Source organism: Leptidea sinapis, chromosome 1, assembly GCF_905404315.1.
Source record: "Leptidea sinapis chromosome 1, ilLepSina1.1, whole genome shotgun sequence".
NCBI lineage: Eukaryota > Metazoa > Arthropoda > Insecta > Lepidoptera > Pieridae > Leptidea > Leptidea sinapis.
In genome coordinates, this window is record NC_066265.1 from 30,849,238 (window position 1) to 30,861,425 (window position 12,188).

At 38.0% G+C, this 12,188-nt stretch overlaps 1 protein-coding gene across 13 annotated transcripts in view; it reads right to left on the reverse strand.

Moving 5' to 3' along the window:
- Positions 1 to 4,086: 4,086 nt before the first annotated feature.
- Positions 4,087 to 12,188, reverse strand: part of LOC126964417 (ephexin-1) — a 132,731-nt gene continuing 124,629 nt past the window's right edge. For all 13 annotated transcript variants that reach the window (XM_050811284.1, XM_050808273.1, XM_050809043.1 and 10 more), the window contains 9 exons: positions 11,967 to 12,147; positions 11,366 to 11,548; positions 10,535 to 10,739; positions 9,633 to 9,801; positions 8,815 to 8,954; positions 8,177 to 8,326; positions 7,407 to 7,542; positions 6,148 to 6,352; positions 4,087 to 5,127 (listed from right to left, as the gene is read on the reverse strand). In XM_050811284.1, coding sequence (XP_050667241.1) covers positions 4,964 to 5,127; positions 6,148 to 6,352; positions 7,407 to 7,542; positions 8,177 to 8,326; positions 8,815 to 8,954; positions 9,633 to 9,801; positions 10,535 to 10,739; positions 11,366 to 11,548; positions 11,967 to 12,147 — 1,533 coding nt within the window. In that variant the 3' untranslated portion in view covers positions 4,087 to 4,963. The remainder of the gene's footprint in view (positions 5,128 to 6,147; positions 6,353 to 7,406; positions 7,543 to 8,176; positions 8,327 to 8,814; positions 8,955 to 9,632; positions 9,802 to 10,534; positions 10,740 to 11,365; positions 11,549 to 11,966; positions 12,148 to 12,188) is intronic.

The following is a 12,188-nucleotide window of genomic DNA, read 5'->3' on the forward strand; positions in this document are numbered from 1 at the left end:
TGATGGCAATTGCTTATGTGCCCCACAAGGAAACCGCTTCTGAATGCGTTCAACTTTTAATTGATGAATGTTGTATTTAGGTGACCAAACAATAGTATTCTAGATTACTGCACATAAGTATTGTACAGGGTTGTTTTAGTTGTTGGATGTCTGATGATAAAGCCAGGCAGATGACATGAGATAATGAGGCAGAAACGTTAATTTATTATGGAAAACAACCCCTAAGTCTCTAATATCAGTTTTATCCTCAAGAACTAAACTATTAGGTCATACTATACTGAGTATATCGCGGTTGCGAGTGAATGTGATAGAGTAACATTTACTTGTGTTCAATATCATTTTATTACTAGTTCACCATTTGTATTTTGCATTAAGATCTTCTTGTAGTGTTGAACAAGATTTACGAACGATAAGTCACTCGAACGGTTGCCTCAGTGGAAGAGCGCTCGAACCCGAGAGGTCGCTGGTTAGAGTCCCGCATCGTTCATAAATTTTGGTTACAAATTTAATTTAACTTATATAATAAAAATATAAGCTTGACCCTTAATTAGGCGCATGGGTTCAAGACAATTTCTATTCGAAAAAAATGATGTTTGAGTGTTCAGATTGCGACAGCGCTCTTTCTAGCTTCCTACCTCCCCGCGGGGTACGCAAATCAGCTGCGAATAGACTAAAAACCCCTACGCACACGTCGCTGTCTTCTGAGTGCTGACCCCATGCGACCAAATACGTTACATTTTTGCCAAAAGGTATCTAAGTTTTAATTTATGTGTTTTTTCAATTTTTAGTTAATTTATTTTGACTAATTACAGTGTAAATTTGCTTTGTATAATATAATTAACGTATTTTTTCTCTTTTTGTTGTCATTATGAATCAAGAAAGACAAATACGGCAATGGCTGTAAGAGTTGTCGTATGAAGAGCAAGATGTCGCGGATTCTATCTTGTAAGATGAAATTGCAAATGATATTCCTGTACATAGTCCGAAAATAGCCAAAATGTTTCTGGATCATCGGAAGGTAACTGTTTTCTATCTAGACATACTCAAGGAAATGGACCAAAAGTGAAATGATCTAAAAGTACCAAATAATACCAAAGGAGGTGTCGAATGCAATGATCAATTATGCGCTAAGGAATAGAGTCACGAAAAGGACTTAGACGACCATAGGCAATATTTTATCATTTTATTCGAACTCTCAAAGCGAACACTGACAATCTGTCAGTAACTTAAAAATAAATAAAAAACCGTGTGGTGTTTAAGTTATATATAACTTCCTCCCTATGCGGTGTCATACGATATTATAAAAATACCAGCTGACCCAGCAAACGTTGTATTGCCATATAAACTAATCAAAACATTTTTGGGGTGTAAAAAGTAGATGCAACCGACTCGAACGATATTGTAAGTATTGATCCATTGCCATCTTGCAAGCCTTATAGCTTAGGATTTGTGGATGGAACAGAATAATATAAAAATCGCAATACAAAAAAGGGGTTCATCGTAGAGGGTTGAAAATTTAGGGTTGTTTGTATATTTTAATGTATCATAAAAAAAAAACTTACGTTCAAAAAAATAAAATAAAAAATTTAAGGGTGGACCCTTAACATTTAGTGAGATGAAAAATAGATACCTAAGTAGCCGATTCTCAGACCGACTGAATATGCATATAAAATTTGCTAAAAATCAGTAAAGCCGTTTCGAAGGGGTAAGGTAAATAACATTGTGACATGAAAATTTTATGTATTAATTTGATTATTTTTACTGATTTACTAAAAAAAGGGCAGTTTCCATTGAATTCTTTACGTATTTATTTCTTTATGTATGCACGCAAGAAGTTAGTATAACTTTGGCGTAACAAAACAAATCCTTAAAATTATTTATTCGTCGTGCTATTCTACGTTTGTAGAAAGAACAATATTGTAAAAACCGTGAAATAAATTATTGAATATTAACTGTCCTAATAATGGACGAAGAAACCAAAAAAAAATAATTAATATCGCAAACGTTAGAAATTTCTGAAATTTTTTATTTTTAGATGTCGTTTAGTTTGGCCTTGATACCAATGCTCTAAATAAATAAAATAATCAATGTTATTTGTGAGAAATGTGTCAAATGTCAATAATTGTTACTTGTCAATTATTTATATATAAATATAATAATCTTACGTTCCGGACGTTTTATACCGGTTAGGGTACCCCTCCGCATCGTCCTATAAGGAACTTCGTTCCAAAATTTCAAGAGCTATTAGAAGTTGTTTAATGTTTTCAATTATTTTAAGTGAAGGTTATGTTTTTATATTTTTATTATAATTTCTATAAGCTATTTAACTATTTTAGATGTCACATATTTTAATGTATTAGTTCCTTCTACTCCATTTTTATTCATAGCTTTGGGGTCAGATATGACCCCATGCGACTACTTGTGTGATTTCCTTAATGCGCCTAATTAAGGGTTAAATTTTGAAAATGGAACTCTCCCAATACTATTGAGAACGTATTTTGTTTATTTGTTTTATGTTTTGGCGGCAAATTTAAATTTTATTGTGTAGTAAGCTGAACTTAAAGCGAGTAATGTTTCTATGGAGTATATAATGCGAGTAGATGTCATTTAAGTCAACAAGAATATTATGATCTATCATATTATGGTCTACCACGATTGACCTTTTATGATGAAGCCCCATAATGACCGGTATGTTCCTCATGATTTATTGGTGCCGTGAAAATATTGAATGATTTACCAGAGGTGACTCAAATGCACAGCATTCGCCATACGTAGGGGCGACGACAGCTAGTTTTACTGTTATGATCCCGAAAACAAAAGGCAGACTGTTCATTGGGTGTTTCTTGCCGCGGAGTAGCCAACTAAAGAGAGGTCGAAGAGCGGGGAAAAACATGGTAGGCTCGTTCTTCGAAGGACAGGTCATAACGCTATAGTTGTTTTAGAGCATCGAAAAAACTGTAAAGTTGCACACTTATAATTGTTTGCCACTTGTCTTGGAGAAAGTTCGGGAGAAACGACGTCGCAGTAGGATCCTTCTTCACCACGACAACGCCTTGTTGCACACTACCAAGCAGACCATCGCAAATATAAGAATAACGAAAATAAAAGAAAAACTTCTTGGAAGAGACCTTGTTGGATGTCGATGTGGCTATGGGTGCCGAGGCAGCTGTGGCTGCATTTAAAAAGATCATCGGAGAGACCCCTGAGAAAGAATGCGCAAAATGTATTTCTCAGTGGCTCCATCGGATGCAGCGATGTATTGACGAGAATGGACTCTATAATTAATTGATATAATAAAATTAATAACTCGTTACTTAATCAGTTTTTAATTTTATAAAACCTTTCAGTTTGACAGTTTCGTAACGTCAGCAGGCAGTCTCCGTTTTCTCGTATTATTCATGTATATAGTACAGTAAACAACCATATTAATTTTACTTTTTATGTTAAAATATTCAAACTTGCAATTAATAAACAATACACGTGTCGCGCTAACATATAAATTGTCAACTGGCTATGCGATCGTCAACCGGCGATTTCCGGTTCTCACCGAGTAGGTGTGAAGCAACAAGCGGCCAATAGACACATGCCCCGGATCATTGTAGTAGTGCAACCATTTGGGGTGGTTGTATGGAGCTTTCTCTCTGTAGCCTTTAATTTACTCATGTGTCTTAACGTCAGATTTCGAAGTAGACTTTATCACATAAATGCAGAAAATACACCTTGTTTTTTTGTAAAAATAATAGTGATCAATAAAAAATATGTCTTTTCACGTAGGTACTATTTTATTCTATAATAATTAGGCAGGTAAATAAAATATATTTAATAAGTACATGACTTCAAAAAGGTCTCCTTGTACTTTCATGTTTCAAAGATGTTGCTTAAGTAATTTGCTTCGACTATAAGTATCGCTCATTCATTCGCTTGTCATTTTATTTTGTATACGAGAGAGCTTGAATCACTCCTGTCAGTACTTGATAATTTTAGTCCTCCCAATCCGCGAAACTTGGTTTATCATGATTCCATATATTCTTGGGATTCGTTTTAAAGTGAATAAATATAAGACATCAAATAAATAAAACAAATATGTTACGAGAAATTAAAATTTATGATAAACTACATTAATTTGGGCGACTCCAACATGGTATGTTTTATATAATATAAGTACCTACGCATTTATGATAACTTATAACTTACAATAAGGGAATGTATATTTAAAAATAATAATTACAGTATCGATTCCAATTAATCCATTCCAATTTAGCACATCCACCTTGACTAGTAAATTTTTGACAGACAAGCGTTCATAGACAATTTTTAGGCATTATAACATAATATCCAATACGTTTAAAATCCTGCTCAATCAAATAATTATAAAAACAAAAAATGTAATCAATATACAATAACAATATAAATCTCATACGTAACTGTACAGATATATAATTAATTACTATGATATTTTCCACATAATATGGAGCTAGCCTAAATATAATCTATGTAACATGTTAGTTATAACTTATATCCTAGTTAATGTCGTAAGGCATAGTGGACGGTCCATGTTAAATGTGCAAAAACGGCACTTCCATTTATAAAATATAATAATTTCCAATATTATTAAGTATATTATGTATGATTGTATACACAAAGACTAATAAATATTAACTATATTTTTTCATTGAAACAAAAGAAATGTAATTACTTATACATGTATTAAGATGTGTATAGGCTGTTATAGATGTCACTTTTTCAAAGAAACTTAACACAGATCTATTAGGAGTAGTTGCGATAATATTTACAAAATTTGCTCTGTCTGTATTTATAAATCTATACGCGGCATATAGGTAGGTATGTCACGATTTAATTGCACAAACGGCAGTATCTGATAATAGATTAAAAACTATCGAATGATTTATTTACAGTTGAAAGTATACAATTCCTATTGGAGAAGTGTTATCAGTCAGTAAGTTCAGAGCGGACGTTTCTGTCCGAGGTAGGTGGCCGACAGCGCGAGCAGGCGGTACCGCTGCCGCAGGTTACGCGCGCGCACGTGAGGGGACGCGATCTCAGCTGTGTACGAGCCCGGGAACCAGCCCGCCTCGCCGTCGCGGGTGCGTTCGCCGTAGAACCAACCTGGAACATTACATCACACATGTAGCTGTTATCGCTCCAGTTGAATGCAGTCACCCGACTGAGGTAAAGACTGGGAGCATCTGTCCGCACGCCTTGCCTCGCGCGCCTATACTGTAGTGCTGTGCCGTCGATGACTGCTATCGAAAGGTGCGATCTGTGTTACTTTTTTTATTTTAATAGTGACTGATCACAGTCCATCAGGTCCCGTTCTATAAAAAAGAACGAGATTTATTTCATAGCCAAGCACGAGAAATAGCGAAAAATGTTTTAGACGTCATGTGTGTTGTAGAAAGGCAGAATAAAAATTTGAGATATTTTAATTATTATTTTTTCAATATTTTATGTTTTTTAAAGTGATAACCCCCTCACTTCTAGGATTAATACACAAATATTGAAAAACAAAATTTTATGAACGATGCGGGATTCGAACCCACGACTTCCGGCGTTCCGTGCCGGTGCTCTAACTAACTGAGCTAACCGTTCGAGTACCGCGTTGTTATAAAATTCTGTTTTAAACTCTCAGGTTCAACTCTCAGGTTGTCGCTTCATCTACAGGATCTACTTTACAGTTGATAACCTGCTGTAAATCTAAACAATACTAAAAACTATTGTTTAGATTTACAAGAGCGACATGTCAAGTCAATTTCCTAATATGCAAATATTGGTGTTGAGCAGGTTGTTAAAGTTTTTATTATGCATTGAACTGGAGGAGATGAGTTGCCACCTCTAGCTCCGTGTGATGGTATTGTTGGTAGAATTCATTTACTAAGGTATCTTAATTTATTAAGTTCAGCCAACTCAAAGAACTCTTTGCTGGAACGCGCTATGGGTGTTAAATTACTGCTCCTTCATATAATACTATGGCATAATTATTAGGTCGTATACATACCTATAATATGGTTGGATTGCTTCAGGGAATTTGTTTTATTTGAATTCGGTAAATTTTATTTAAACTTTGCTAGAAATATAATTGTAAGGATTTGAAAGAACATAGTAGGTATATAGATGATGTTTGTTTACCCTCGGAGGTCTTCCTGGTCACGTTGACGACGTCCCCCTCCGTCAGCCGCAGCTCGTCGGGTTGCGCGGGGACGTACTCGTACAGCGCCGCCACCTGCGGGCAGTCCCAGCCCGCGTACACCGCCTCCCCCGCCTCGGCCGCGCTCGGCGGCGACAGCGCCTCCACCCAGCGCCGCGAGTCCGTCTCGCTCGCGCACGACATCAACTGACACGACAGAGACAGTGGCAGTGACAATGACAGTTACGCTTGGGGTTATTTGTCTATGGATCAACAACTACATCTCTATTGAAGTTAAGAAAACTTGAAAATGGCGGATGCTTGCAACCAAGCGCCTAGTTGGGAATGAAAAAAGATTTACCACTATATCGACAAACACAGTACGGTTTTATAAAAATGTTTATGTACTTCTAAATAAAAAACTTAATACCTGAATCTTTCACTGCTAACCCTAGAAAGATCATGAGTACTAATATAATAACAACGCCAATTATATGTATTATAGTAGGTAATACCTACTCTATAATGAAAAATTATATCAACAGTACTTATCTAAATATTAACAAAATAGTAAGAGTGTGAAATAAATGGAAATCTAGGAGTAAAAAAGTCTAGAAGATTTGTTTTAGATAAGCATTTACCACTCAAAGTTATTGATATTCTCAGAGAGATATTCGAGAACATTCAATTCAAAATTGTCTATTGCTTTAAATATAAGTTGAAGGCGATGGTCACTTGCAGGTGGCCCGGCTCATAAGCTTGTTTGACCCCATATCGTTTTTTTATGTGATAGAATAAACAAGGGAACGTGTCATTAGATGTTAAGTGATCATCGCTATATACACTCACAGCACCAGATGGATTAAGATTCTTACCGACCTTTTACGTAGAATGTTCAGTTTTGATTGTATAATAATAATAATACTAACACACACAAATTATCTTGCCACAATCTAAGCATAGCCTGTGCTATAGGTTGCAACTTGCAATATACTTTCAAATAATGAATTATATACCTTCAAAGTCAAACAAACTTTATTCAATTTGGCTTAAACTAAGTGCTTCTGAATTGTCACTATAAATATTCCTATTACTGAATCTACCATATTATGTTTGAAAAAAGTAAAGCTCGTGAGAAAAACATGGGTACAAGAAATTCAATCCACATAACAAATTAGTTTGTAAGCGTAAAATAGGTTTGTAAATGTGTACTAGTAAAAAACCTAATGTTTTGCAGCATCACTCGTTGGTGTGTACTCACCATCTCGACGGTGCGTCCCTCGTGGTTCTCCAGCAGCGTCAGCAACAGTCCGTGCTTGGCGGCGGCGGGCGCGTCACTGGCGCACACGTCCACGAGCGAGCGGGCGCAGTGCTCCACACACACGTAGCACTGCTCGCTGACAACACACTCGCGTTAGAGACACATACTCTACGGTATATCGAGTTATGTATGATCATTCCAAAGAGGATGTAAATACTACGCAATAAGAGGGGGGACTGCCGAAAAATTAAAATTTAGTTGCAGTGAGATTTGACATAAGTTTGAAATAGTGACTACAATATGGCGACGACGTATAATCCGGCGAAGTTTGAAAGCGAACAGTTGCTTAAAATGTAGTGGATCTCCCCTTTTTACAAGATTATATCAATCACTGCACGTTTCATAAAATCGCCTTTTTCTTAGAGTTTCACTAGGCTGGATGACAGTTTTATACAAACTAATAGATCGTCTGCGGCTTACCATAGATACGAGTTTGTAAAAATTAATTTCCCTACGAATGTAGTTTGTATGTACGCGTTTCACGTAAGGTGAAATATCTGCTCGAATTTTCAGTTACGGTTAGATCATTGGGCATCGCAGATCGTCCATTAATAATAGTACAAATTAAATTTGTATATTTAACTCCCGAGATAAGGGAAGTCAATAACAACATGTCAAGCCAATTAATAAATTAGTGAAAACCTTAACAAAACCTTAAAAGTTATGACACTTAATACGGTCTTCAGATATCGTATCTATTCCGTTCTTACCTTTTCTTCTTAGTGATGACGAGGTGGTCGTTAAAGAGGAACAGATGCAGAGGAACCTTGTGGAACTTCTTCCCGAAAGTCAGCTTCAGTTCGTCCGTCTTCCACACCATCTGAGTCATCTCACCCGACCGGACCAACCAACGGACTGGTCTGTGGACAAACATGGATAATGAAGCGATTGAAACAAACAACAAATTTATTGATATTTTAATCAATTAATTATTGTAAGATATCGAAACAAATCGAGGAAAATAAAAGGAAGTAAATATTTTAAATTATAAATTAAGTAACAACTATTTTAGCATTTTGAATTAATTTCGTTCGTTTTTCTTGTTATACATATATACTTCAAGAAACAACGTAATAAAGTACACATTTTTTTTGTAAATAGTTTCCCACTATCCATTGATGTTTGCCTAGGTTGTCATTCCTAGTTTTAGTACCGCAGACTCTCGCTACATGGCCAACAGCGCCAAAATGGCAAATATCCAACAGGCACAAAAGTACTATGACAGCCGCCAGTCGAGTGGTATATAGTAGAGGTCGGTGGATAGGTGCCATAGCTCGTCATGTGACACTACCTATATAGGTTATACTTATATATGAGATCTACTAGAAAACATCTTGCAAGTGGCTACCTGCGCGTCCGGCGGCAGCAGGCGGGGGCAAGGTCGGGAGTGCTCCGCAGGTGCGGCGGGAACTGAATCTGTGAACTGAGTCGCAACATCTCCTCCACGCGCTCGGTGTTGCGCGCGCCTTCGTTGCACTGGGACACAAACTGAAACACGGTCACAAGTGGGATAAAAAACAATCATTAAATAAAGGATCAGATTCTTCAACTAGAAGACCAGCGTCACACGCTGCATCGGCAACAGCAGGAACGAAAAAAGCGACTCGAACTCGCCGATGAAGGGTTTCGTAGCAGCAAGTACATAGCATAAAAGTTCTTAAAGTTCTTTGTAACGATTTATGAAGTATTAAAAAAACTACTTACTAGTTCTCGTTCAAAGCAATTTTCGGTGGACGTTTGCATGGTAATGTACAGGGGACATATTTTACCACAGTGTCTCTCGCGCAAACTATTCAGTTTAGAAAAAAATTATATTGGAAACCTCAATATCATTTTTGTAGACCTATCCATATACATATCCACATATACCTATCTACCCACGCGTGTAGGTTTGATGAAAAGCCTTTTTTGAGTTTCAGTTCTAAGTATGGGGAACCCCAAAATTACTGTTTTTTTTGTGTGAAAATCTTAATGCGGTTGACTAAATACATCTGCTTACCAAGTTTCAACAGTATAGTTCTTATAGTTTCGGGAAAAAGTGGCTGCGTCATACGGACGGATAGACAAACAGACAGACATGACGAATCTATGAGGGTTCCGTTTTTTGCCATTTCGCTACGGAACTCTAAAAAAGCGACTGTGGAGTGACTAGGACACAGGACTCACGTGGTTGAGAGTGGTGAGGGCGCGCACGCAGGCTTCGTACTCCTGGTCGGCGGGCGCCAGGTTCCGCAGCAGCGCGTCCATCAGCAGCGGCAGCCGCGTCACGCGCTGCATCGGCAGCAGCAGGAACGAGTGCAGCGACAGAGACTGACATGCCGGCTCGCTCTCCAACCTGCACAAAACATCAACGTTAGCTCAACACAATCGAAACCCATGGATAAATCACATAAGACTACTCCTCCCATGCTTCCAATATATTGTTACTCTTCATTCATAGGGGGTGAATACTTAAATGTTGTTAATCATTTCCAGAACGTTCGGAGAGGTCTCACGTACAACCGCTACGATTTGTAACAGACTTGGCGCTATAGCTGTCAATAGGCAGTCAAATAGATCATTTTTGAAGTTGGAAAGAAGGCGGCCTGGACTTGATGTCGTTAATTTAGTGGGCCTCAGCATCGCATAATCAAGAGTTCGATGATAATTGCAAGCTTGTGTTTGCGTGACGAAACGAATAAATCATGATATTTATAAAATACAATCATATTACACTGATAGCGTATTGTTTGACCATATTTCGTAATTAATCCCTTTCAATTCAACACCACGGAAAAGCGATAGCCACCGCGGAAAACAGTCCAAAGCGATTGACAAAGCGATGATATATGAAAATTTTTCAAAATGGTGATAGCATCAATAAATTAAATAAAAATATTAAATATCTTGTAGTTTTAGTTCAAATAGTACAACTCTACCAAATGAAATATTGACAAGAAATTTTGCATTACTTCTATTTGAGCGGTAAAAAAGTCGCGCAAATAACCAAATCACATTATAAGAAATAAAAATAGGAATCTTTAGACAGACCCAGAAGCGTTTAGCGCGACTGATGAAATAAACATCACCTTTTCAGTGCCGCAGCAAAGTTAGAGTTCTCCCGTAGCCTCTGCAACGTGCGCACCATCAGCGCTTGATTCTCGCAGTATTTGACGTAGACATGGAACCGTTGCTCCGCGTGACTCCTCACTATGTCACAGATCCCCGCCAACAGGATGTTCTCTTGCCAGCACTTCTCTATGTCAGCCAAGAGTAGCTTAGAGCATTTGTGTACTGCAACAAAAAATACACAATGTTAGTATTTTTTAACTTATTTTGTTTTGGTTCATAAAAAGTTTTACCAGTGGGAGGCTCCTTTGCACAGGAAGCCGGCTAGATTATGGGTAGTTACCACAACGGCGCCTATTTCTGCAGTGGAGCAGTCATGTGTAAACATTACTGTGTTTCGGTCTGAACGGCGCCGTAACTAGTGAAAGTACTGAGTTTGCTCAGTACTTTCAGACTTAACATCTTTATGTCTCAAGGTGACGAGAGCAATTGTAGTGCCGCTCAGAATATTTGGGTTTTCCAAGAATCCTGAACGTCCTGCTCATCTCGTCCCTTATTTTCATAAAATAATAAAACACCAGAGAAATAATAGGACCGTTGCCGTTTTATAAAGGTGTGTGTTAAAGGTGTGTGTGCTTTTTTTGATGGTACCCAAGTCGTACCCTTCCGGGACGATTCCCGGAAGCACAAACTAGCTTGGTGGCTCGAGGAAGATAGTCCCTGGAAAACCGCACTGCGGAGGAATATCAATACCTATACTGTATTTATATACCAATGGGCTACGATATAAGACGCCAGTCACAAACATACTATAAACCAAAAAAGAGTGCGAGAGAGAAAAAAATAATAACCTGGTAATATAGTGGAGAATAGTGTCTCCCAGTCCTGAGGCGAAAGTATATTTGGGTCGCGGAAGGCCGGATGAGATATGAAGTGAGTTTCCAGAACATTCAATGAGTTGAGGTACGAAGCCTCTGACGTCAACAGTTCAAACTTCGCCTCCTGGAGTTTCTTCTGGGCTGGTGCAAGAGAACCTGGAAAATAATAATATTTGGAAAAGTTAAATATTTTAAGATGACGCCAGATGCAACAGCACAAAATTATTGGCATTAAATCAAATCTAAAATATTAATTTCGTTGGTAAATTGCATAACACTTGTAATAAAATACGTCATTTTCTCATACAGCTCGTTCGGAAGGCAGATTTCCTTAGAGAAGAACGAGCAAGAAACTCTAAGGTTACTCTTGTCAAAACAGAATTGTATTACAGGTTCTTATTTTTAATTAAATTTACAAATTTCAATTACAATATATGCAAAGTGATGCAACAAAATACACAATTAATGTCAATTACAAAATGCCTTAGTACGAGTAAGAAAAGAAAAGTGAGCTTATCATCGAGGTGGGTCGACTTAGCCTTATTGGTAAGTTAATGTTGAAATGGGTACTCACTAAGTACAGCAGAGTTGAGCACCTCGGGCACCTCGCACCAGAGCGTGCGTGCGGGCCCGCGCGGGGCCACCAGCGCCATGGCCGAGGGTCGCGGGGGACAGCTCTGGGGGCAGCTCTGGGTGGAGCCCCCGCCGCCCGCCTCGTAGGCGTCCGAGTCCGAGTCGCCCCCGCGGCACACCGACTGAAATAATTATCACTAGTGTCATTTATTGATCTTAGGTT